Source organism: Pongo pygmaeus, chromosome 9, assembly GCF_028885625.2.
Source record: "Pongo pygmaeus isolate AG05252 chromosome 9, NHGRI_mPonPyg2-v2.0_pri, whole genome shotgun sequence".
NCBI lineage: Eukaryota > Metazoa > Chordata > Mammalia > Primates > Hominidae > Pongo > Pongo pygmaeus.
Window position 1 is genome coordinate 76,207,056 of NC_072382.2, and position 27,205 is coordinate 76,234,260.

General features: G+C 50.5%; 1 protein-coding gene across 3 annotated transcripts in view; it reads right to left on the reverse strand.

Moving 5' to 3' along the window:
* The window catches only part of ARRB1 (arrestin beta 1), a 91,540-nt gene that overhangs the window by 13,750 nt on the left and 50,585 nt on the right, over positions 1 to 27,205 (reverse strand). For all 3 annotated transcript variants that reach the window (XM_054438163.2, XM_054438162.2, XM_054438164.2), the window contains exons 2-11: positions 16,542 to 16,572; positions 13,842 to 13,902; positions 10,300 to 10,344; positions 9,354 to 9,550; positions 8,039 to 8,098; positions 7,152 to 7,219; positions 4,671 to 4,806; positions 3,425 to 3,509; positions 2,900 to 2,972; positions 161 to 298 (exon numbers count right to left, since the gene is read on the reverse strand). In XM_054438163.2, the coding sequence (XP_054294138.1) occupies positions 161 to 298; positions 2,900 to 2,972; positions 3,425 to 3,509; positions 4,671 to 4,806; positions 7,152 to 7,219; positions 8,039 to 8,098; positions 9,354 to 9,550; positions 10,300 to 10,344; positions 13,842 to 13,902; positions 16,542 to 16,572 (894 nt within the window). The remainder of the gene's footprint in view (positions 1 to 160; positions 299 to 2,899; positions 2,973 to 3,424; positions 3,510 to 4,670; positions 4,807 to 7,151; positions 7,220 to 8,038; positions 8,099 to 9,353; positions 9,551 to 10,299; positions 10,345 to 13,841; positions 13,903 to 16,541; positions 16,573 to 27,205) is intronic.

Here is a 27,205-nt window from a genome sequence, read left to right on the forward strand (position 1 = left end):
AGGCAGCTTCCCTGACAAGTCAAGCACCTGAGGACAGGCCCTGACAAGGCTGTGGAGAGGGTAGCCTGAACCTTGTCTTTGAACTGGGGGGACCAAGGAGGGTGTGGCCCCATCAGGCAAGGTGCACTAGGAGCCCAGGGCTAGGAGGGCAGGTCCTCACAGGGTGCTAGAGGCCAAGTTCGTGTCTTCGTGCTTGAGCTTCCCGTCCAAGGCGAGGCCCCGCTTCTCTCGGTTATTGGCTAGGAAGGGGGTCAGTGTGTAGACCTTGCAGAACGTCGAGCTGGGTGCCACAGTGTCACTGGGAAGAAGGGAAGCAGCTGTGGAGATGGCCTTCCCCAGAGCCAACCCCAGCCCTGATCTCCAGCCCAGCAGAATATCTAGTCTGGGCCTGCTCCAAGTCTCCCTCTCCCAACCTCTGTCCCCCAGATGCACGGACCACCTGGGCCAGCCCAGCTCAGGCAAGGAGACCACTGCCACTCAAAAGAGGCACATCTACATTCCACGCACAAAGAGGACTGAGTCTGGGATATTCTAAAAGATTATCCTAGTCAAGCAGCACAGTGCTAAAAGGCACATTTATTTAAAAAATTACAGCTGGCCGGGTGCAGTGGCTCATGCCTGTAATCCCAGCACTTCGGGAGGCCAAGGCGGGCAGTTCACGAGGTCAGGAGATCGAGACCATCCTGGCTAACACGGTGAAACCCTATCTCTACTAAAAATACAAAAAAATTAGCCGGGCATGGTGGCAGGCGCCTGTAGTCCCAGCTACTCAGGAGGCCGAGCCAGGAGAATGGCATGAACCCGGGAGGCGGACCTTGCAGTGAGCCGAGATCTCTCCACTGCACTCCAACCCCAGGCGACAGAGCGAGACTCTGTCTCAAAAAAAAAAAAAAAAAAAAAGTACAGCCTCAGCGGGCACAGTTGCTCATGCCTGTAATCCCAGCAACTTGAGAGGCTGACAGGAGGATTGCTTGAGGCCAGGAGTTTGAGACCAGCCTGGGCAACATAGCAAGACCCCATCTCTACAAAAAATTTTAAACATTAGCCTGATATGGTGGCGCATACCTGTAGTCCTAGCTGCTTGGGAGGCTGAAGCAGGAGGATCACTTGAGCCCAGGAGTTCGAGGCTGGCTGTAGTGAGCCATGATCATACCACTGCACTCCAGCCTGGGCAACAGAGTGAAACTCTGTCTCTAAACCAATTTTATTTTATTTTATTTTTTGAGACAGAGTCTCGCTCTGTCACAGGCTAGAGTACAGTAGTGTGATCCTGGCTCACTGGAACCTCCACCTCCCAGGTTCAAGCAATTCTCCTAACTCAGCCTCCCAAGTAGCTGGGATAACAGGCATGCGCCACCATGCCCAACTAATTTTTGTATTTTTAGTAGAGATGAGGTTTTGCCGTGTTGGCCAGGACGGTCTCAAACTCCTGACCTCAAGTGATCTGCCTGCCTCAGCCTCCCCAAGTGCTGGGATTATAGGCGTGAGCACCAGCCCTGTCTCTAAACAAATTTTAAAAAGAAAAAATTATAGCTACACACAAACCGTAAATGAAGCTATTTGGGCACCCATATACCCACCATCTAGGCTCGACAATTAAAAGTTTACTTGCTTGATCACATCCATCATATATAGGGTGTTTTGACTGTCCAATTTTTACTTGCTTTTGCTCTATCCCCCATCCTTTCCAATGAGAGAGCTGTCATGCAGCAGATAGTGAACAAGCCTTGGAGTCGGATGACCTGTGTTCCAGCCCCAGCTTTGCTGCTTGCTAGCTTGCAAGTCACATCTCTCTCAGCCACTTCCTCCTCTACATACTGGGGCAGCAGCAACCCCAGCCCCACAGCGCTTCCTGAGAAGTAAACAAGTCTGTGAGTGCAAATGCCTCCCCAGCCATCCCTGCTGGTATTCGTTGTGCAGACGCTGGCACCATCTGCAGTGGTTGGGATTTTCTACTCTTTAGGGATTATATGTTACTCTGGTTCTAGATCACTTCACTTTACCATCAGGAATCTATGCCTCATAGCTCTGATTTTTTTTTTTTTAAATCAACAGTGGATATGAAAAATATCCAGTAACCAGAGAAAGCTTGATCTAATCATAGCATGTTCACCTATAGGACACTAAAAACTATTTCAAAGGCCATGTAGTAACATTTTAAAAATGTTTTCAGTTGCAAGAAATACTGATTGGAATTGTATATAAACAAATACACATATACATGTAAAATTACATCAGGTATAATTGCCCCAAGAAATTACTGGCAGGGCCAGGAAAAAAAAAATGTGTATGTCTTTGAATGGAAGCATTTACTTTCTTTAGGTAAGTAAAGATGTTTCACCTGAGATCTCTCCTCTTGCCTTAGCTGCCAACAAGCTTGGGACACAGTTCAGTCCATGCTCAACTATAGTAGTTCTCCTCAAACCTAGATGATTTTTTGTGTGTAATTATTCTCTACCCTCCCACACACAACCCCTTTTACCCAATGAGCTGGATTACCCCTTTATGAGACAAGAGCTGTATACCTAGTGCCTTACCCACTTTGCCTTGGCTACCAGGAAGCCGAAGAACAAAGTATTTCCCTTCAACCTAGGTTTCTTGTACAATGTAATTATTTTTTCTCACAACCCCAATCCCCTTACATTCATTAGCTCTTGTTTTGTCGTTCTAGTTTTAGTGGGTGTCTTCCTTGACTGTAGCATGCATTTTCTTATAGCTAAATCAGGTGGATGGTTTCTAAAGGGCTCTTCGGGATCATCTACTCTGAGTGGCAAGGAAGTCTGAGGCCCAGCCCTCTGCCAGGTGGAGAAGAGCCACCTGGAACTGTAACAGGACACCTAGAGCTTCTCTTTTTCCCACCCAATCCCACACGCCCAAGGCCAGACTTGTGCCCACTTACTCAGCCTCTTCCATGGCAACAGGGCACTTGTACTGAGCTGTGTTGAAAAGGCAGATGTCTGCATACTGGCGCACTAAGGAGGGAGAGGAATCAAGGTGGAGTGAGTCGGGAATGCAGCTCCCATGGAGTCTCACAGGCATCCCTGGGTTGGGGATATTCAGCCTCAGGCAATGGCCAGAGGCCACCAGTGGGGACTTCTGCATGAGACCACCCCTGTCTTACATCCAAAGGGTAGCCCCAAACACACCCATTTCCTTCCATAACCAAAGCCTTCCCCTCAAGGACAGCTTTGTCCAGAACCCAAGAAACTGAAGAGGTGGCTTAAAGAGCAAACTCATTACCTAGCCAATAAGCAGCCTGCCTTACCCAACTCAAAAGCTTTGCCCTGTGGCTCAGAGCAGGCCCTGGGCTTCAGTGGCTATTTTTTATACAAGGCTGTTAACAAGGGGAGATCCTTCAGCCACCCCCAGCCCTTGGGAAGATTGCCTCTTGCTGTCCCCTAAGCTGACCCTCTGTCTGGGATACCTGAGATCTTGATCTTCTTCACCGTCTTGTTGGTGTTGTTGGTGACGTGGACGTTGACACTGATGGGTTCTCCATGGTAATAGATCTGGGGGGCATAAGAAGGGATGGGGTTGGCTGGGAGGACAGCAAGGTTCTAGGGAAAGGGGAGGGAGAAAAGCCCCCACGTGATCTTCTGGTGTTCCCCAGACCTTGGGCAGACCTTCAGAAGGGTCTGCTGCTCGCGTCTGAAGTCCATCACATCCCTCAGGTTCATGCCCCCTCTGCCACTCCTTTAGGCCCAAGAGGCTTCTCCGAATCCCCCAAGGCATTGTGACATTTGCCCCAAGTTCATCAGCCACTTCCCACTGCTGCTAAGGTGGCACGAAAGCCACCAGGCACATTAGCCTTCAGTTCCCTGGTGGGACCCTTGAAAGATAACGGAATTGGAAGGTGATAGTCCTGGGCTCCAGCCCTGGCTTGGCCAGCAGTAATTGCGACAACAATAACAACAATAACATTGATGATGATGAAAGCAGTGTGACTGTGGGTAGGTTATCTAAGCCTCAAGGTCTCCCTCTGTGCAATGAAGGGGTTGGACTAGGTGATGTCTGAAGTCCCTGCCAGCTCTAAATTCTGTCCACGGAAGGATCTGGAAGAAGCAGGGAAAGGTGAGGAGGGGCTCACCAGCTCACTGAGGCAGCCAGCTCTGAATCCCTACAAAAAGACCTCAACTTGCATCTTGCCCCAAGGCACTTCCCTTCAGCCATGCCCCAAGAGAGAGGGGGTGCCCACACCTCGAGGAGGGGCCAGCCCAAGCTCACAGCAGCCATCAGTCAGCTGGGTTTGATTCAGAGTTTGAGGGGAGGCCCTTCCTTCTGCAGGGCTTGTCGCCCTGATGCTCAGTGTTTGGCAGGGAGGTCACGGCCCCCCGCCGTGCCCCCTCTGCAATGCTGGTTGACCTTCAGCACTCGGCCTGAGGCAGGCAGCTGGTGGAGGTGTGGGGGAGATGTCCAGGACCTTCGGGAGGGTCCTCGCTTCTGAAGTCCATCACATCTCTCAAGTTCATGCCCCCTCTGCCACTCCTTTAGGCCCAAGAGGCTTCTCCAAATCCCCCATGAGAGGTCTCAGATTCCCTGAGGCCTGTGGTCCTTGGGCTGGGGTAGAAGCTCCTACCTGAGGCATCCTTGCAGGCCAGGAGAGAGCTGGAATCTGAGGCCCAGGCCCTGGTGGAGCAGCCCCCACCCCCTGCCAAGTCCGAGCCTCCTACCTCCTTATCCAGGGAGGCCTCTAGGTGCAAGGGCTTGTCCGACATGAGGAACTGCCTGGTGGTCTCGGCTGTGGGCTGGGGGCCAGGCCTCTCCGGGGCATACTGAACCTTCCGGATGACCAGACGCACAGAATTCCTAATGGAGATGGGCAGAGTGAAAGAGGACCAGGGTCACCTGCCTTCATCCCCTCTCCTTGCGAGCCTCACATCATTCTCCTGCTCAAGAGACTGGCATGGCTCTCCATCACCTTAGAATCCAGCCAAACTGCAAAGATCAGCATAGGGGTCTGTCACCTTCTGGCTCCATTCTATCCTCCCCTGTTCTGCCCAGAAGTGCCCTGTGGCCGCACTTCATCTGGGTCCTGGTACCCAGCAGGATGCTGAAACAGGGACTACATTTTTCACCTCCTGCTTCCCTATGTCACCAAATAGGTAACATTGTCACTTCCTGCCTCCCTATGTCACCATACACAAATAGTGTCCCTCTGTCATCTATTTTGGTAACATAGGACACTATTTGTGTAAGCTCTTTAAGGACAGAAATTTGTGTCTAAGGTGTTCACAGCTGTACTCTCAGCACCTATGACTGTGCCTGCCATATAATAAACACCTGCCAGATATCTATTATGTAAAACTATGCAGAGGGGACAGGGGTCCCAAGAAGAAATGGGGCTCAGGGAGGCGTTGGGGTTCAGGGAGGAGGTGTGGATTCAGTCAGGGGGATGCAAGCCAGTGAAGGGGACAAGCCCAGGGAGGGGAGAAGGCCCATGGATGAGACTGGCTCCACGAAGGTTACAGGGGATCAGGGAGCAAATGAGTATCTGGTGAGGGAGGCGGACTTGGTGAGGCTGTCTCTGTGGCGTGCTGGGAATGCCAGCATCTCCGTTGCTCAGATAAGCTGCCTCCATTGCCTGGAACCAGGAAGCCAGGGTCAAACTCCCAGCTCTCCTCTTACTAAGTATGTGGCCCTGGGTACATTAACCTCTCGCTGCCTCTGTTCCCTCATCTGTAAAGGGTGATGACAGAAGGACCTACCTCTTTTCTTCCTTTTTTAATTTTTATTTATTTATTTATTTTGAGATGGAGTCTCACTCTGTTGCCCAGGCTGGAGTGCAGTGGCACGATCTCAGCTCACTACAACCTCTGCCTCCCAGGTTCAAGCAATTCTCCTGCCTCGGCCTTCTGAGTAACTGGGATTACTCAGAAGGTGGCATATGCCACCATGCCTGCCTAATTTTTGTATTTTGTATTTTCAGTAGAGATGGGGTTTCACCATGTTGGCCAGGCTGGTCTGGAACTCCCGGCCTCAAGCGATACACCCGCCTTTGGCCTTCCAGAGCTCTGGGATTACAGGCGTGAGCCACCGCGCCCAGCCAGGACCTACTTCTTAGAGCTGCTGTGAGGATTAAATTAGTTCATACAGCCCAGCACTGTGAATGGTGTCTGGCACCTAATCAGCCGTTGATAAATGATAGCTTCTATATCATTATTATTAGTAACTCCTTGGTGTGGATTTTAAATGTCCCATTGGTGGTAGGGTGAGAGGGGTGGCTCTCGATGTCACCTCCTCTTTCTTGTGCTTACCAAGCCTCCTCCCACATCCCACAGCACGCTTCCTTTTCCCTGGTCTCAGGTCTTAAGAGGAAAAGGGAGACAGAGAAGCGAGGGAGAAAAGTCCCAGCTCCCCACACACAGCTGCCAGAGCTGCAGATGCAAATGCTTGCAATACACCCTAGAGCCACCAGGTGGCAAACTCAGCCTACGCCCTAAAAAGGCTGCTGTGCCCTCAGCCAACCTCCTCTGGGAACAGTGCCTCTGGATGCAGGAACATCAGCGTCGAGGGCCCACCAGCTATTCCAGGAGGCAGACAGAGAACAGCCCGACCCAGGAGGGGCAGGCATGAGACATCCCAGCCAGCTGTTTCTGGCTGCCAGCCTGGGCTCTCTGTCTGCCCGGGCTGTGCTTCTCCAGAGAACGTTTCCCCTCTCTTAGATGTGGGCCAACCTCCCTGTCACTCTCCCCTGGATGGGTTCACTATCTCCACTTCCTCCTCACTTAGAAGCTGCCATTGGCACACACTCCACCCCTGCTGAATGCCTCCCAGGAGGAAAACTGGAAAATGCGGATGGTCAGGAAACAGCCTGCTCACTGTTTAACACAATCTGAATTTAGGGTTTTTCCAAAACAAATTAAAAAGACATGCAGTCTGGAGGGGATGAAATGAGAGGCAGGGAGATGAGGGAGGAAGCTGCCACAATGGTGCAAAGGAGAAGATGCTGCAGCCTGAACCTGGGCAGTCGAAGCCACCTCCCCAAGGAAGCCCTCCGTGACCTCCCAGCTTCCAGAGTGCCCTTCCAAGGCTGGAATGTGCGCCCCTCCTCGCACACTTCCAGGTATTGTTACTTATCTCCTCTTGGACTTTGCCCATCCTGTCTCCCTCCCTCACCCAGCAGGCGGCCCACACCCTGGCATCCTACTCACCGCTTATGGATCTTCTCCTCCAAATTCTCCGCGCAGAAGGCTTTGACTTCATAGTCCACACCGCAAGCCTGTGGGGAAGGGGTCACTGACCACAGGGCCTTGGAGAAGCAGGGTCCCCAGTACACAGCCAGCCCACCTCTCATTTTACAAACGAGGACACTGGACAGGAACACCAAGCTCCCATAGCCCAGCCTTCCTTGGTCTGGAAGAAGCAGGGGAACGCCCTTGTGCTCAGCCCCAGTGCTGTGCTGCCTCCTCCATCTGACATGGGACATCCCAAACCATCCAAACGGGGCTCTGCTCTTTGGACTCCTGCCTCAGTCTGGGTGGCCATCCTCATCCAGGCAGCTGCCCAGAAATAGCAACAGGCACCTGAGCAGACTGGGGGCACCTACTACTGTGTGCAGACCCGGCCCCGGGTGGCTTCTCCGGTATCCCTCTAACAAGACAAAGAGGCACGTGCTGTTATCTCCATCTTGCAGATGAGAAAGCTGGACTCAAAGGTCTGGAGCAAGTGGTGTCACTTCTCTCCAACCCTCAGTTTCCCCATCTGTGAAATGGGGATGATCGCACCTTGATTCAAGGTTGCCAAGGTTTACGTGAGGCCAGGTGTAGGTCCTCAGACCACTTTGGTCCTGTTGCAGCCAACGCCACTCAGGAGGGCCTCTGGACCCATCACTGAACAGGAGAGTGAGGCTGACCCCATATCTGCTGCCCTGTCTGAAGAGAGACTGGTTGTCCAAGGTGGGACCAGCTTAGCCTAGACACAAAGACTGTTCAACAGGGAGAGTGGTCCTGTGTGTCCAGCAACTCCCAGGGAGAAAGCCAGACACCTGGGGACATGAGAGTCCTGGAGCCAGAGAGATGGTCCCCTTGGGGTGACCTACCTTCCCCGTGTCTTCGGGCCCCGGCTGCAGCGTCACAGAGCATGGAAGGTTTGGAGGGATCTGTCAAGAAGAGGACAGAACGAGCCACCTATCACATCTGCCACTGTCCTGCCTCATGTATCACAGCCCAGACACTCCCATACACCCATCAGACCAAGGGCCCCAGGGGACAAGCCATGTCTACCCCATCAGACCATGCCAAGCCATGCCCCACAAGTGTCTGAGTTTTCTTTATCTAAAGGGTTTGGCCCAGTCCAGTCCTCGCAGCAATGGTTTAAATAGATCTTTCTATGATGCCTACTGTGGTTGGCAGAATAATGGTCCCCCAAAGATGTCCACACCCTAATCCCCCAAACCTGGGACCTTAATGACAAAAGTGACTTTGCAGATCCAATTAAGGCCTTGAGATGGGGACAATATCCTGGATAATTTTGGTGGGCCTGGTATAATCACAAGAGTCCTTAGAAGTGGAAGCAGGGGGCAGAAATGTCCGAGCCACAGTGATGGGATGTACAGAAGACTCAGTGGCCACTGCTCGCTTTGACGATGGAGGAAGGCACCGTGAGCCAAGGAAAGCGACGCTGGAAAAGGTGGATGCTCCCTGAGGGCCTCCAGAGGAGCCAGCCCTGCCACGCCTCCATGTTAGCCCACTGAGACATGTTTTGGGACTTCTGACCTCCAGAGCTGTAAGCTCATACATCTGTGTTGTTTTCATTGCTGCCGAGTTTGTGGCAATCTGTTTCAGCAGCCATAGGGAGCTAACATGTCTACGTGGAAAAGGTGACTCCATGACCCTCTCCACTCTCTCAGCCTCCCTGAAAGGGAGAGACCACACTGAATCTCAGAATCAGAGAGCCTAAGAAACTTGAGATTTTGAAATCCAGCATCTTAAAGTCTCTGATTTGAAAGGTGGTGGGGCAGACAGATCACCTACTTGCCATCCCTCTCTTGCGAGCTGGGTTGTTGCCAGGCAAGTGGGGAGCTGATCTGAGCGGAAAACACCTTGCAGTGATTCAGGGGCCAGAAAGGGCTCTTTCTTTCTCTGAGGCCCCTTAGCACCCCCTTTCTCCCACCAATGACCTGGCCTCAGAAGGGTCTGAGGAGTAGCCCAAAGGTACAGGTGACAAACCCCAGCAGGGGCTGGAGAAGAGACACTTACCAGGTAACACAGGTGACAGTGCCCCAGGTCCCAGCATACACTGGGAAACTGGGTGGCAGGGAGCAGCTGACCCTCACCTCCCTCTTATGCCCACCCCAGAGGGCTTCCTAGAGGCGGCGTTTCTGGAATGGGGCCCCAGGGATGGCAGTTCCTGACCTCAAAGGTGAAAGGGTAAGCGTGCTCGCCCAGCTTCTTGATGAGGCGCTCCTGCAGCCGCGTCAGGGGCTTCTTGTCCTCGGGGGCCGGTGGGAAGGACTGTACGTTGGCCACAAACAGGTCCTTGCGAAAGGTCAGGCCCAGGACATCCAGGTCCTCCCGGCCATAGCGGAAGGCGCAGGTCAGCGTCACGTAGACTGTGGGGAGCGAGGAGCACTGAGGAGGGGTCTGGGAGAGCAGCAAGCGAGCCCCCCAGAGTGCCGGCAGCAGCCCTGGGACGGGCCCCACTGGAGGCCCCAGGCCTGTACCAAGCTCTGTGGGGACGGTTGCACTGTCTCCACCAGGAGGGCTGGTAGTGAGTACCGGAAGGATGCCAATGGCTTGGCCCCTGGGAGGAGGAGGGGGCTGCCTGCTGAGCCAGCTCTGTCCTTCCCCCTCCCACCTCTCCCCAGGGCATATGTGGAGGGGTATGGAAACGGTCTGACAGGCTTGGCGGGGGCTGGAGTAGTCTGGCAGACCTGGGGTGGGGGTAGGGGACCTGCGGAAGGAGCAGGGAGTTGTGGGGGCAGGGCAAGTGCTGGGTGGTATCTGGACGGCAAGGGTCTTGCCACAGCTCAGTCCGCACTCTTGTCTTCCTGCGCATTGATACTGCCCCGGTATCAATGCTCTGTTCTGTTAAAGAAGAACCTACTCCTGCCCTGCTGGCATCCCCAGCCTCGCCACAGTCATGACATATTGATGTGAAAGTGCTCAGGGCATGGGGAAACCTTCTCCCAAAGTAGGCTTGGGGCAGGGCTGTCCCAGGCTGGAGGAGGCAAGGGCATCTGTAGGGGTATTTGTTGGGGCTTTCAGGGGAACCAGTGGGGATGGGCAGGGAGTTCCTATGCTAGAGGTCCGGGAGGAAGAGGAGGCCCTTGACAGGCTGGGGATGGGGGCCACAGCCTACCTCTCCGCTCTTTGAGATACTCAGGATCCACCAGGACCACACCATCTGAGGAAAGGACAGAGAGTAAGCAGCCTCTCCCAACCTGGTATCCCAAACCTCTGTGCCCCAAACACCAGCCCAAGCCCAGATCCAACCATCTGTTCATCTAAAATCATCCTGAGAAAAATGGAAAGGCCGGCACCTAGAGGGTGGCACTGCCCACCTCCGCCATGCTCCACCCTTCCCCCATCCCAGGCCAGTATAACGGACCCAGCTGGTGACTTTAGGCAGGTTAGAGACCATTTCTGTTTCTTCATCTGTTAGTAAGAATAATAACATAGGTCCGAAACTCCTAGAACCAGGTATTCTTTGGAATTTAGAAATTGCGAAGTATAGAGAGGCAAAATGGGCCGGACATGGTGGGTCATGCCCATAATCCCAACACTTTGGGAGGCTGAGGTGGGCGGATCACTTGAGGCCAAGAGTTCAACACCAGCCTGGCCAACATGGTGAAACCTCATCTCTACTATAAATACAAAAATAGTTGGGCACGGTGGCAGGCGCCTGTAGTTCCAGCTACTCGGGAGACTGAAGCAAGAGAATCACTTGAACCTGGGAGGCAGAGGCTGCAGTGAGCTGAGATCATCCCACTGCACTCCAGCCTGGGCAACAGAGAGAGACTCTGTCTCAAAATAAAATAAAATAAAATAGGCAAAATGGTACATGTTCCATATATTCTGTAATGACCTCTGCAAGATCTGTACCCTATTATTAAAGCCATTAATACCTCTGTAGGAAAACACAAATATTCTCACCAAGAGGCTAAATAAGGCATAAATAGCCTCGCATCAGTTTGGGTCAGGTTTGCCAATAAATGAATTCTGCATTAAACTTGGAAGCAATGTTAGGTTTTCAGAGCTTGGGCTTGGCACATGTGGATTGGGGGTTGTGATCTGCGGTGCCTCCCTCATGGGGCTGAACGGGTACATGTGTGAATGTGCACACGTGTACAGCGTTTAGACAGTGCCGAGCACTCAAAAGCACTCTGCAATTGTGGAAGGTGCCTCAGTGTCCTGAGGCCTGCCCTCGGGGGCAGAGTCCAGCTGGACACAAAGGACATCTCTGCTCAGCACCCCAGGAGGCCAGAAACACTGGCTCAGGGTCACCCCCTTGGCTGACATTCCCTGTCTATCTTTGGCCAAACCTTTCTTTCCTCTCTCTCTCCCCCTACCCTCTAACCCATTGTCACTCCATTGCCAGTGGAAGAGGAGGGCCAAGATGGATCATCAGTGTCCTGTCGGGCAGGCCAGTGGGCTTGGACTTGTGTGCAGGTTTGGTGGGGAACTGGTAAGCATAGGGAGGGTGTGATCAGATCAAGCCAAATGGCAGGGTCACTATGGGAGACGAATCTCTCACAGTGAGTCCCTGATCAGCTCTGCGCAGTGCCCCAGAGTTCTCGGGGATACCAGGGCTCACAAGGGGCCTGGCACAAAGGGGGTGCTCTGTGAACACCTGCTGAACAGCTCTCAGGGTGCCTGCGTTTGTTGGGGACTGGTTTCCTGCCCCTGTCCTCTCCCAGTCTCTGGGCCGCCTCTGCTGCTGTCCTTAGTAGGCCAATGGGCATGGACAACACTGGCCTCAGAGGGCCCACCGGAAATGACAACATGAAGCAGCCACAGGTGAACACCAGGATGCCTGCTCCCGGCCTCTGAGGGGCTACCTCAGGGAGAAGATGCCAATGGCAAAGGGACACTGAGCTTCAGAAGACACCAAACAGCGTCCCAGGCAGGGTTGGAGGGGAGAATTGGGGGTGTTCTGCTCTAGGCCATGAAGGGCTCTGCTGACAGCCCCCTGGCCCTGGGAGCCCAGGGTCCCCAGGTCTTCCTCCTGGTGAGCTGAAGCCTACAGCCGGGCTTGCTTCCTTGGCTCAGGAACCACACAAATCACTCCTGCCCTGGCCCCAGGACAGCCCGCAGGGACATGATGGGAAAGGCCATACTAGGCCTCACTTTGATTTGCTCATCCTTTTTTTTTTGAGACAGAGTCTTGCTCTGTCACCCAGGCTGGAGTGCGGTGGCATGATCTCACTCACTGCAACTCTGCCTCGTGGGTTCAAGTGATTCTCGTGCCTCAGCCACCCCAGTAGCAGGGAATACAGGTGCATGCCACCATGCCCGGCTATTTTTTTTCCTGTATTTTTTAGTAGAGATGATATTTCACCATGTGGGCCAGGCTGGTCTCAAACTCCTGACCTTGGGTGATCTGCCTCCCAAAGTGCTGGGATTACAGGCGTGAGCCACCATGCCCAGCTGGTTTGCTCATCTTTAAAAAATCATTGAACCTCTTTGGACCTCACTGTGCCCGTTTATAAAATAGGAGTAATTTTAGGCTTCCCTCTCACAAACAGACATGAGAAGAGGCCATGAGACCAAGGCCCTTCCAATGAGAGTAGTCATTCTTAATTAAGGTGATTCTGCCCCCAAAGGAGACACTTTGGCAATGAATAAATATTTTTATTTATTTATTTTTTTGAGATGGAGTCTCACTCTATTGCCCAGGCTGGAGTGCAGTAGCACAATCTCAGCTCACTGCAACCTCCATCTCCCAGGTTCAAACGATTCTCCCACCCCAGCCTCCCAAGTAGCTGGGATTACAGGTGCCCACAGTCATGCCCAGCTAATTTTTGTATTTTTAATAGAGACAGGGTTTCACCATGTTAGCCAGGCTGGTCTCGAACTCCTGACCTCAAGTGATCCGCCCGCCTCAGCCTCCCAAAATGCTGGGATTACAGGCGTGAGCCACCGCACTTGGCCTAAAGACATTTTTAGTTGGCCTAACTGGAGTGTGAGGTACTCTGGGAATCGAATGAGTAGAGACCAGGGATGTGGCTATCCAGCCTATAACACACAGGACAGGCCACACCAACAAAGAACTATCCAATCCAAAATGTCAAGCATGCAGAAATTGCAAAACCCTGAACTTGAACAAGAACTTGGAAGGTGCCTTCAGCCACAGCCCAGCTTCTAGCAGGACCCCCATGTACATGAGGACAGCTCCCATTTCACAAGTCCTAAGAAGGATTCTCCCTCTGTCTCCCACTCTTTGCCATCACAAGGAAGCAGAACAAAGAGTTTTGCAGACTCTGCCAGGTTTGAACCAGGCTCTTCTATCTACTCACTCTGTGACCTGGAGTAAGTCACTGAGCCACTCTGTGCCTCATTCTCCTTGTCTGTGAAGCAGGGATAGTCATCATAGTCACCCCCACTGTCTGCTACATGACACGCCTTATAGTAAGTGGCGGTGTCTGTCGTCATCACCCTCACCCTTCTTACCATCATCAGGACGCCTTCCCTGATTCTCACCTCAGTCCTTCCCACAGTCTCTTCTTGCAGTCCTCACTTGAGTGGGAAAGTAGCTGCTCAGTAAATGCTTGCTGCCTGAAGCAGGAAGCCATTCACCCCCGTTCTTGGCACCAGGCCCCTCTGGAGAGCTGAGAGCTATTTCTGGGAGGCTTTGCCAGCCCCATCTTCCCCTAGCCCTCCTCTCACCCTCCAGGGACTCACCCACAGGGTCCACGAGGTCGATGTGGTCCACAAAGTCCCGCTTTCCCAGGTAGACGGTGAGCTGAGGAGGAGAGGCATAGGGGGCGTTAGCAGCTGCAGGCCCAGAGGACACAGGACCCTGTCTTGGAGGAAACCCTGCAGGCAGCTTCTGAAACTCCAGACCCATCCCTAACCCTTATCAAAATCCTAACTGGACTTGGGCCTTCACCCCAGCCCTAATACCAAGATTCGCAAACCCCTGTAAAATCTTAAAAGCATCACTTCCACCCAAAGCCTTCCAATAATGTGAAGGAGTCATTATTGTTCCTATTTTACAGATGAGGACACTGAGGCCCAGAGAGATCTTCATGCCAAGCACCACTGCCGGTGGAGCAGCAGCGGCAGAGAAGCTGGGTGAGTGGGAGTGTGGCATCTCAGAGGGTGAGAGCCCCCAGGCAGGCGGGAGCGCTGAGCCCTCAGAGGCTCTGAACACGGGCCGCGCTGTGTTCTTCAGTTGCTCCTCCCTCCATGCAGCCAGGCGGGGATTCACTGATACGAGGACTCGTTTTCTTTTTCTTAAATATTTTTTTTTTCGAGACGGAATTTTGCTCTTGTTGCCCAGCCTGGAGTGCAATGGCACGATCTCAGATCCCTACAACCTCTGCCTCCCGGGTTCAGGCGATTCTCCTGCCTCAGCCTCCTGAGTAGCTGGGATTACAGGCATGCACCACCACGCGCAGCTAATTTTTGCACTTTTAGTAGAGATGAGGTTTCACCATGTTGGTCAGGCTGGTCTCAAACTCCTGACCTCAGGTGATCAGCCTGCCTCAGCCTCCCAAATTGCTGGGATTACAGGCGTGAGCCACTGCGCCTGGCCTAATTAATTTTTTAAATTGATTTAAAAGTATATGTTATTTATCATGCACAACACAATGTTTTAAAATAGATATACATTGTGGAAAGGTGACATCCAGCTAATGAACAAATGCACCGCCTCACACAGTTAGCAGTTCCATGTGTGAGGACTTGCCTTCTGAGGCACTGAGTGTTTGGGGGCTCAGGCCCCACTCAGTAGCCAGCCGGGAGGGAAAAACCCCGAGACAGAATTCCAGCGGCTAAACCAGATCCAGAGCGTCACCCTGATGTGTGCTGTTCCTCAACAACCCTTCAATCCTCGTGACTCGACCGCCATCATTATTTCTCAAGTCCATCCCTCTCCATCCCCACAGCCACTCCTGCCTAGACCACCACACCAGCCCCTTGCTGCTCACTCGCTGAGAGCCTGCTCTCCTCCTTAGCTAGACTAGTCACCCTAAAATGCAAAGCTTTCTTTTTTTTTTTTTTTTGAGATGGAGTCTCCCTCTGTCACCCAGGCTGGAGTGCAGTGGTGCAATTTCAGCTCACTGCAACCTCTACCTCCTGGGTTCAAGTGATCCTCACACCTCAGCCTCCCAAATAGCTGGAACTACAGGCATGCACCACCACGCCTGGCTAATTTTTGTATTTTTAGTAGAGACCAGGTTTCAAACTCCTAACCTCAAGTGATCTACCCACCTTGGCCTCCCAAAGTGCTGGGATTATAGGCGTGAGCCACTGTGCCCAGCCCTAAAATTCAAATCTAACCATGCTACTGCCGCCTGAAACCCATTAATGGTTCCTCAGTGTCCAAAAATAAGGATGACAAATGGGTTTCATTCCAAGTGCCAACTCTGATCTACCGGCGGAGAGAGGGGACGGGGAGCTGTCTCGGACTCTGGGCTGAGAAGGAATCTAAGATGAAACCCTGGTGCAGCAGGGAAGGGCGATGGTGACTGATGTTATCTACTGTGGGCACAGAAGAGAGATGTGGAAGCACACGTGGTGCTATTTGCCAACCCAGGCCAGCTCATAAGCCAAGCCACAGTGTCCCCGTGACCAGCCCTGCAGCCTCTCAGCCTCAGCCTCCCTCTTGGCACTCTGAACTCAGCTGCTTAAGATTCCCACAGTCCCTATGCTTTTATGTCCTGCCTACAATGCTGTTTTCACCTTGCCTTGCTGGAAATGCATCCCTCCTAGAAGCTGCCACTGCACACCAGGCTGGGTCCTGCAGCCCCGATGGCCCCGTATCTCCCGCCTGCCACTTCATGCTGAAATGATGGATTTCTGTGTCTGCCTCTGCCATCTGGCTGTGAGAGGCACAGACTGTGCTTCATTCATCTCAGTACACCCTGCCCCTGTCCCCACCGGCTCAGCCCATACCTGGTGTGGAATGGTGTCAGTAATGTCTACCTGCTGAACTGACGGGGAAGCAGGACGGCGTCTGGGCCTGCAAGGAGAAAGCAAGGAAGCCAGGCCCTGGGAGCTGCCCTGGCTAAGGAGTTGATGCTAGGGTCCTCTCACAGCAGGGGACTCACTCCCCCACGGCCCTCGGCGCTTACTGATTGGCTTGTCCTCCACTGTCACACACTTACTGAAGTCTCTCTATGACAGGCCATCTCTCCCTACACCAGAGCTCAGGGTAGCTGTGCTTCCCCACTGTGAAAGTTTCCTGAGTGTGTCCCTCCCCCTTCAACTGACAGCTCCAAGAGACAGAGCTGTGTCACCCCTAAGACGGGGAGCAGCACCTGCCCCCTCCCACAGAGGTGTGCACTTCAGGGGACATGCCGTTTCCTCTGCTTCCCAAGAGAAAATGACCAGAGTGTGAGGTCAGGGAGGCGCTGGGCGCAGCTATTACAGACTCACCTTTCCATTCGGACTGGCCTTCTTGAACACTCTGTGGAGAGAAAGAGAGGTCAGGCCAGGGTTCGCGTATCCTGCCCAGGGGCAAGCTCCTGCGGGCCACCTTGAGGCAGGACTGGGGACCAGGGCTGGAGTGACTGACAGGCACCATGCAAGCTTGAGATCCGAACAGTGCCCATGTAATCCGCTCTTACCATCTCCACTGGTAAGCCTCCACGATAGCCACTAGAGCTCTCCTGGGCTACACAACAGCCCCCTTTCAGTCAGGTCTTTGCAGGGCAGGCTGCAGGAGTCTCCAAGTGCAAGTTTTCTGAGCTCAAGTGAGGAAAAGCCTGGCATGCTGTAAGGTCTGTGTGATCTACCCTCACCTCCCGGTTTTACCTCCTACTACTCTCCCTCACCCATCTCCAGCCACATCTACCCCCGGCTGGTCCTCAAGCACACCAGGGCGATTCCCACCTCAGGGACAGTTCTTCTCTGGGAGGCTCTCCCCGAGACATCTGCATGCTCAACCCCACTGTGCCCCCGGGGCCTGAAGTCCCTCTCTTGCTCTACTTCTTCTTTTTCTATAGCACTCATCACTTTCTTTTTTGAGACAAGGTTTCACTCTGTCACCCAGAATGGAGTGCAGTGGCGTGATCTCAGCTCACTGCTTCAATCTCTGCCTCCTGGGCTCAAACAATCCTCCTGCTCAGCCTCTCAAGTCGCTGGGACCACAGGCACATGCCACCACCCCGGGCTAATTTTTATTTTTTGTTTTCTTCTTTTGTTTTGTTTTTTGGTAGAAATGGGGTTTCACCAAATTGCTCAGCTGGTCTCAAACTCCTGGACTCAGGCAATCTGCCCACTTCGACTTCCCAAAGTGCTGAGATTACAGGCGTGAGCCACCACGCCAAGCCAACACTTATCACTTTCGAACGTACACATATTTTGCTTGTTTATTATGTGTCTACTCTGCTAACATGTCACTCCACGAGGGCAGGGATCTTTGTCTCTCTTATCCACAGATGCATCTATCCCAAGCACCCAACACAGCACTGCAATCATTGTTTAATAAATGATGGGGCCAGGAACGGTGGCTCATGCCTGTAATCCCAGCATTTTGGGAGGCCGAGGAGGTCAGGAGTTCAAGACCAGCCTGACTAATGTGGTGAAACCCCGTCTCTACTAAAAATGCAAAAATTAGTTGGGCATGGTGGTGGGCGCCTGTAAACCCAGCTACTCGAGAGGCTGAGGTAGAATTGCCTGAACCCAGAAGACGGAGGTTGCAGTGAGCCAAGATCGCGCCACTGCACTCCAGCCTGGACGACAGAGCGAGACTCAGTCTCAAAAACAAACAAACAAAAAATGATGAATGGCAGGTAGCAAACACTCAATAAATATTAGTTGAACAGGTGAATGAATGAATGAGTGAAGGAATCAACTGCCTTACTTAACAGAAACTGAAGCCCAGCAAAGGCAGAGAATAAGCCATGGTCACCCAGCTGGATAAGGAATCAGGTTGAGATGTAGTCCATGACTCCCAAAAAGTGCCTTCTGTATCTCCTCCTGCCCTCTCCCCTGAGCTGGGTCTTGGAGCCTGAGACCTCCTTCCCCAGCTGCCAACAGCTAGCTTCCAGGATCTCTCAAAGTAATTGTTGGGAGGGAGAGAAGAAAATTGAAAGACAGAGACAGAGACCCCGAGATAAGAGAGGGGGTTGGGGAAGAGAGGGGAGGACAGGGACACAGGCCCCGGACGGGTGAAAATAAAAGATGGAATAAGAGAGGCTAAAACAGCCATGGACAGAGGCTAAAACAGCCTCAGGGACACATGAGGCTGAGAGGGCTTCCTGCCATGCAGTCCTCCCCCAGGAACACAGGGTCCAGCAGGCACCAGGGTGGGCAGGACGGTGAGGCCCGCCATGGCACATGGACAGCCACTCCTGCCTCCTTCCAGAAGAGAAGGCAAGTAGGTGGTGGCTCTGCACTGCCTTGATAGCCCTGGCCCTGCCCACCCCCACCTCTCACTTCTGGGCTGGCAGGAACCACTGATGAGTGTGAGCATGGCTTGCTAAGAAGCCTGGCACATCCCGCCCCACCTCCCCTGGGAGCCCTGGGCTTTTCTCCTGCTCATAAATATTTATTTTTTATTTTTTATTTTTTTTTTTTTTGAGACGGAGTCTCGCTCTGTTGCCCAGGCTAGAGTGCGTGGCGTGATCTCAGCTCACTGCAACCTCCATCCCCCAGGTTCAAGCGATTCTCGTGCCTCAGCCTCCCCTGTAGCTAGGATTACAGCCGTGCACCACCAGGCCAGGCTAATTTTTGTATTTTTAGTAGAGATGGGGTTTCTCCATGTTGGCCAGGCTGGTCTCAAACTCCTGACCTCAAGTGATCCTCCCACCTCCAGCCTCCCAAAGTGCTGGGATTACAGGCGTGAGCCACCGCGTCTAGCTTCCTTCTTATAAATATTTATTAGTGTTCAGAGTGTGAAGATGCCACAGTCAGCTGGGGTGTGATAATTGCTAAAGTGAGGAAAAATACAGATCACAAGGTTTGAAGCAGCAGCTCCCAAGCTGGGGCTGGACGTGCAGAGAAGACCAGAGAAGTGGCACTGGCCACAAGGGACTCCACCTGCTTCCAGAAGCCTCGGGAGCCCATGGTCTGAGGGAAAGGAGAGGCCACAAGTGCCTGAGGCCACAAACAACTGAGTCAGGGAAAACCATTCCAGGGACTGCTGGAAGGAGCGAGATACCCTGGTCAGGCTGGAAGGGGCAACTTAAGAAGGGAGGAAGGGAAGACAGAACTTTGTTGAGTGGCTAATTATTTCTCATAATAGGTCTGTGAAATGGGGATTATCATCCTCATTTTATAGGTAATTAGCTCAAGGCTCAGAGAGACGCAGTAATTTCCCCAAGAACACACAGCAAGCCAGGGGCTCGGTCAGGATTCAGACCCAATTCTATCTGCCTGCCTCCAGAAGCTGGGTGCTTCATATCCAACCCAGCTGTTTTCCTAAACCGGGTGTTTTCATCAACATCGGGAGTAATAATAAAGAGGAGAAATGAGGAGAGGAGAGGGGCAAGGGGCAGAGTGAGGGTGGCCGGGTAGGAAGTGTGGCCAGCAGTGGGGAATGACCTGCTGCTAACCTCGTCAGCACCAGGACCACCTCCTTCAGGAAGCAGGACTCTGATGGCTTCCTCAAACAACAGCAGCAGCCACCACATTCCCCGAGAGCATGCCATGCTCTAGACATGACTTTAGGTATTTTTCCTAGAACACTGCTGATCCTTACAATCCCATTTCAGAGATGAGGAAATTGAGGCTCACCGAGGTGAAGCATGGTCTGCCTGTCTCCCGAGCCCATGTCCTTTCCACTCCGTGACACTGCCAAGCCCTCTGGGATAAAACTCCTCTGACTTCCTGACCCTAACACTATCAGAAAAGAGGCCCCTGTGAGGATGTTTCGTTTCCTGGGACCTCCACCTATGCAGCATCACACAGATGGCTCTGCCTGTCAACTTTGAAGAGCAAGCCCACACGTCCAAGACTGGTCAAAGCCAAATTTCCAGGATGTCAGAGGCAGGGTCTGCCTCATCCCCAGCCCCATCTATGCCCCACAGCCTGATTCACAGAGCTGGGTGCCTATAAGAGAAATACCAGCAGTGTTCCAACTGATTAAGGCTCAGTGGAGACAAGGAACAGAACCAGCCCCCACCACATCCAACCCCACCGCCCAGGGTAGCTCAAGAAAAAGGGGAAGGCATGTTATAAGAAGGCAAAACTCTCACGGGATGCAGGCAGGATGCATGGGGGCTGGCGCAGGATCTGGGAAGCCATCTGAATCTCAGGCAGTCTCACTCTCTCTGCACCTCTCCTCCTGGGGCTTCATGTTCCCCGGTTGCACTGCTTTCTGGGCAGCTGCCCCATTGCCTCTGTGGATCAGCTCTCTCTACTTACTCAAGGCTTTTCTCCTCCTCCATCCTTTTGGCTTGGATGTGACTCCCACTCTGACACTGTTTCCACTCTGATTCTCACTCAGCTTCCCACTGCTAACTGGTTGAATGGCCCACTTCCAAATTCCCAGTAGAGGAATTTGATTGGTCAGCATTGGTCATGTGTTCCACACCTGGGCCAATCAGCTATGCCTAGGTGTGTCACACATCTAGGTGTGTCATATGGTCGAGGAGGCCTGGGCAGAAGAGGGTCTGTAGAGTAATGTTTTCCAAACAGGGGGTCACAACATACTAGTTGATAATAAAACCAACTTACGGCTGGGCATGGTGGCTCATGCCTGTAATCCCAGCACTTTGGGAGGCCGAGGTGGGAGGATTACTTGAGGTCAGGAGTTCAAGGTCAACATGGTGAAACCCCGTCTCTACTAAAAATACAAAAATTAGCCGGGCATGGTGGCATGCACCTGTAATCCCAGCTACTCGGGAGGCTGAGGCAGGAGAATCGCTTCAACCAGGGAGGCAGAAGTTGCAGTGAGCTGAGATCGTGCCCCTGCACTCCAGCCTGGGCAACAAGCAAGACTCCATCTCAAAAATAAATAAATAAATAAATAAATAACCAACTTAAAAGATTTTTTTTTTTAATGAAATGGAATGGAATAGACTAGAAAATATAAGCATGCACTGCAGGTAGCAAGGTATAATAGACATTACTATGTTCACCAAAATTCAGTTTCCTTCTAAGCCTGGGGGTATGGGAGTATCAGATTTCTCTGGTCCTATGAAGTTAGGCATGTCCATGTGGCTTGCTCTGGCCAACGAAATATGAGTAGAAATGCCAGATGTCAGTGCCAGGCAGATTTAAGTGCTGGTGCTTGATTCCCCATGCCCTCTGTATTCGTTTTCTATGGCTGCTGTAACAAATTACCACACACTTAGTGACCTAAACCAACACAAACAGGCCAGGTGTGGTGGCTCACACCTGTAATCCCAGCACTTTGGGAGGCTGACATGGGAGGATCACTTGAGTTCAGGAGTTCAAGACCAATGTGGGCAACATGGTGAAACCCCATCTCTACAAAAATACAAAAATTAGCCAGGCACAGTTGCGTGTGCCTGTAGTACCAGCTACTCGAACGCTGAGATGGGAGGATCACTTGAACCTAGAAGGTGGAGGTTGCAGTGAGTCAAGGTTGTGCCACTGCACTTGAACCTGGGTGACAGAATGAAACCCTGTCTCAAAAAAAAAAAAAAAAAAAAAACCCCACACACCCAACATATTATCTTACAGTTTGGTAGTTCAGAAACACTAAATGGGCCTCACGGGACTAAAATCAAGGTACCCACAGGGCTGCATTCATTTCTGGAGGCTCAAGGGATGAATCTGTTTCCCAGCCCTTCCCAGCTTCTAGTGGCTGCCCACATTCCTTGGCTCATGACCCCTGCTTCTATCTTCAAAGGCAGCAAGAGCAGGTTGAGTTCTTATCACATTGCCTCACTCTGACCTCCTCTTCTGCCTCTCTCTTCCATTTATAAAGACCCCTGGGATTACGTTGAACCCGTCTGGATAATCCAGAACAATCTCCCTATTTTAAGGTCAGTTAATTAGCAACCTTAATTCCATCTGCAACCGTCATTACCCTCTGCCATGTGACATATCATATTCACAGGTTCCCAGGATTATGATGTAGACATCTTCGGGAAGAGCATTCTTTTGCCTGCCATGCTCTCTTTCCTTTGCCACTGAAACCAGCAATGATCTGGATGAGAAAGCCTCCATCAACCTAAATCCCAGGGCTGCCCTGCTACATGACAGATGTGTAGCATAAGGGAGAATGAAAGCTCTTGAGCCACTAAGATTTGGGGGTTCTCACCGGCCACAGGCTGGCTTCTCCTGGCTGATACAAAAAGTGAGTATTGGCTGGGCACAGTGGCTCACACCTGTAATCCCAACACTTTGGGAGGCCAAGGCGGGTGGATCACTTGAGGCCAGGAGTTTGAGACCAGCCCGGTGAACATAGTGAAACCTTGTCTCTACTAAAAATACATAAAATTAGCCAGGTGTGGTGGCACATGCCTGTAATCCCAGCTACTCAGGAGGCTGAGGCATGAGAATCACTTGAACCCAGGAGGCAGAGGTTACAGTAAGCTGAGATCGCACCACTGCACTCCAGCCTGGGCGACAGAGTAAGACTTTGTCTCAAAAAAAAAAAAAAAAGTATTATTTAGCAAAATGTTTGTTTCAGGTGAATGTGTGTGTACTGAATTACAATGTAAAATGAATTTCATGCTGCAAATTTAAAAATGTTTCAGATCCACTGTTCTAGAAAAACATGCCTAAACCAAACATGCCCTATCCGTGTCTGTGCAGACTGCTGGATGCTGTCTTCTGAGTCCATCAAGGTGGTGCCGCCAAGAAGACAGGTAGGTCAACTCTCCAGGAACCAGAATGTCAGTTTCTTCAGTGAGCTTCATTCCCCACCTGCAGCATAGCATACCTGTGGACCAACTTTGACACTAATATTTCACTGCTCTTCTGTGAGCCATCAGTCCTCCCGGTGTCCCTTTGTGCCTGTCACGGAGAGGGCTACACAACAAGGAACCCAAATGAAGCACCTTCCAAGACTGATTACACCAAAACAAGAGTTTATAATTCTATGTGATACAGCTAAACAAGGAATTTTTTTTCCTTTTTTTTTTTTTTTTTTGAGATAGAGTCTCACTCTGTCACCCAGGCTGGAGTACAGTGGCACCATCGAGGCTCACTGCAACCTCCATCTCCCAGGCTCAAGTGATTCTCCTGCCTCGGCCTCCCAAGTAGCTGGGATTACTGGTGCGTGCCACCACGCCCGGCTAATTTTTTGTATTTTAGTAGAGACGGGGTTTCACCATGTTGTCCAGGGTGGTCTCGAACTTCTAAGCTCAGACAATCCGCCTGCCTCTGCCTCCCAGAGTGCTGGGATTACAGGCGTGAGCCACTGTGCCCAGCCAACAATGGAATATTATACAGCACTGAAATTAGGTTTCCATCTTTGATAACACAAGGAAATGCCTATCATAGAATATTAAGCAGAGTAAGTCAGGAATCAGAATAGTATGTTTGGCATGAGCTGAACTTTACACTCAATAAATACCCAAAAGAAACAAATGAGAAGACTTAATGTTAAGATGCCTACGCTCCCCTAACTGATTCAATGTAATCTTTATCAAATCCCAGCTAGCTTTTTTGCAGAAACTGAGAAGCTCATCCTAAAATTCATAAGGAAATGCCAGGGATCCAGAATAGCCAAACTATCTTGAAAAAAAAAAATAGAACCAAGTTAGAAGACTCACACTTCCCACTTTCAAAGCTTACCACAAAGCTACAGTAATCAAGACTATATTATGCTGGCATAAAAACAGACATATAGATCAATGGGATATAATTGAGAGTCTAGAAATGAACTCATATATTTATGGTCAATTGATCTTTTTACAAAGGAGCCAAGGCAAGTCAATGGGGAAAGAACATTGTTTTCAACAAATGATGCTAGAACAACTGGATAGTCTCATACAAAAAAACAAAGTTAGATCCCGACCTCATATCATGTACAAAAATTAACTCAAATGGGGCCGGGTGCTGTGTCTCACATCTGTAATCCCAGCACTTTGGGAGGCTGAGGCGGGCAGATCACCCAAGGTCAGGAGTTCGAGACCAGCCTGGCCAATATGGTGAAACCCTGTCTCTACTAAAAATACAAAAATTAGCCGGGTGTGGTGACAGGCACCTGTAATCCCAGCTACTTGGGAGGCTGAGGCAGGAGAATCGCTTGAACCCAGGAGTCGGAGGTTGCAGTGAGCCGAGATCGTGCCACTGCACTCCAGCCTGGGAGAGAGAGCAAGACTTTGTCTCAAAAAAAAAAAAAAAAAATTAATTGGACCAAAGACCTAAATGTAAAAGCTGCAGCTATAAAATTCTTAGCAGAAAACATAAGTGTAAGTCTTCATGACCTTGGGTTAGGCAATGGTTTCTTAGATATGACACGAAAAGCACAAGCAACTGAAGCAAAAATTTTAAAACTTTTGTGCTTCAAAAGTCACTGTCAAGAAAGAGAATATTGGGGGGTGGAGGGCTGGGGGAGGGATAGCATTAGGAGAAATACCTAATGTAAATGACGAGTTGATGGGTGGGGTGCAGCAAACCAACATGGCACATGTATACCTATGTAACAAACCTGCACGTTGTGCACATGTACCCTAGAACTTAAAGTATAATTTATAAAAAAAACAAAAAAAAAGGAGAGTAGACAACCCACAGAATGGAGCAAATATTTTCAAATCATTTATCTGATCAGATCCTAATAGCCAGGACATATAAAGAACTATTACAACTCAACAACAAACAGGTGAATCACCCATTTTTAAATGGGCAATGGATTTGTTTGAATAGGCATTTGTCCAAAGAAGATATTCAAGTGGCCACTAAACACATGAAAAGATGTTCAGCATCATCAGTCATCAGTCAAAACTACAATGATACACTTCACACCCATTAAGATGGCTATACTCAAAAGGAAGGATAATAAGTGTGGACAGGAGTGTGGAGAAACTGGAACCTTCATACATCGCTGGTGGGAATGGAAAGTGGGGCCGTCACTTTGAAAAAAGTTTGGCAGTTCCTTTAAAAGTTAAACCAAGAGTTAACATATGACCCAGTAAGTCCCCTCCTGTGTATACACCCAAAGTAACTGAAAATGTCCACACAAAAACTTACGCATAAATGTTTGTAGTAGCATTATTCAAAATAGCCAAAAAGAGTGAAAAAAAATCTATCAACGAATACACGTATTTTTTTAAAATTCAGTCTATACATACAATGGAATATTATATAGCCACAAAATGGGATGAAGCACTGATTCAAGCTGCAACATAATGAACCTTGAAAACATTATGTTAAGTAAATTAAGCCAGACAGAGAAGGCTGCATGTTATATGATTCCACTTGCATGAAATGTTCAGACTAAGGCAAATGGATAGAGACAGAAGGTAAATTAGTGGTTGCCAAGGGTTGATGGAGTGGGAAATGGGGAGTGACTGCTAATTGGTACAGAGTTTCTTTGGGAGGTGATGAAAATGTTCTGGAATTGGATAGTGGTGATGGTTATACAAACTTGTGAATATATACAAAAACCACTGAATTTTACCCTAAAAGTGTGAATATTATGGTATATTACATCTCAATTTAAAAAAAACAACTAAAAAAAGACAGAGAGAATGAAAGAAAAGGAAATGTGCCTAAATACTCAGGAGTTGAAGAAGACTCTGCCCACCCACACGCTTCTTTATGTCTATAATTTTTCTGTTATACAATGAGCATAAAGTACTTTATAAAGATGCTTGGATTTCCCTAACAAGATATGTCTCAAGTCTTGGAGAAAGGAGAATCTAGGAGAAAAAAAAAAAAAGGAAGTGAAGTAGGGAAAATCTGGACCCTAAACTCTGAATGCTTTGATGTAAGAGTCTCTGGTTCTGTGATTTTACAATCCAGGATCCATGTTTCTGTGAATCCTGAGATCCCTCCCCAGGCCTAATGTATCGTATGCTCAGCTATCCTTTTTCCAGGAAGCCTTCCCTGACTACCCGCTAAGTATGGGTTAGGGGCCCCTCAGCTCCACATCCAGTGTGTCCCCATTCATAGCACTTCCCACACTTTTAATGGTCTGATAACACCCTCTGCTTCACTTTTATAGCAACAATGAAAGTAGAGATATTATTTGTGTTATAGTCACTGTATTTCTGGGGCATAGCATGGTACCTAGGATATAGTAGGTGTTCAATAAATAAATATAGGATGAATATGGTTAAATGAATGCCCTAAGAGAATTATTCAAGTATGAGGATGGATGAAGTGTAAAAAGATGGTGGTAGGACAGGCACAGTGGCTCACGCCTGTAATCCCAGCACTTTGGGAGGCCGACGGGGGCAGATCACGAGGTCAGGAGTTTGAGACCAGCCTGGCCAATGTGGTGAAACCCTGTCTCTACTAAAAATACAAAAATTAGCCGGGTGTGGTGGCATGTGCCTGTAATCCCAGCTACTCAGGAGGCCGAGGCAGAAGAAACACTTGAACCCAGGAGGCGAGGTTGCAGTGAGCTGAGATCGCACCACGGCACTCCAGCCTGGGCAAGACAGTGAGACTCTGTCTCAAAAAAAAAAAAAAAGAAAGAAAGAAAGAAAAGAAAGCTTATCCAGGTTATCCAGGAGAGAAACCAGGTCCAGTTACTGCTGTAAGTGAGTTACAAATATTAACTCACTTATCTCTCCAACAACTCTATAATAAATATTACTATCATCCCATTTCACAGATAAGAAAACTGAGGCACAGAGAGGTTAAGTAATTTGCCTAGGGTCACACAGCAAGTAAGCAACAGAGCTAGATATCAGAGCCCAGATACTCCAGCTCCAGAGACTACACTTTTAATCACTCACAATACTGCCTGAGAGGTGGGATTATGTGGTTCTGTCTGGGGAATCAAGAAAGCCTTCAGGGCTGGCCGCTGTGGCTCACACCTTTAATCCCAGCACTTTGGGAGGCCAAGGTGGGCGGATCGTGTGGTCAAGAGATTGAGACCATCCTGGCCAATGTGGTGAAACCCCATCTCGACCAAAAATACAAAAATTAGCTGGGCATGGTGGTGGGTGCCTGTAGTCCCAGCTACTCTGGAGGCTGAGGCAGGAGAATCGCTTGAACCCAGGAGG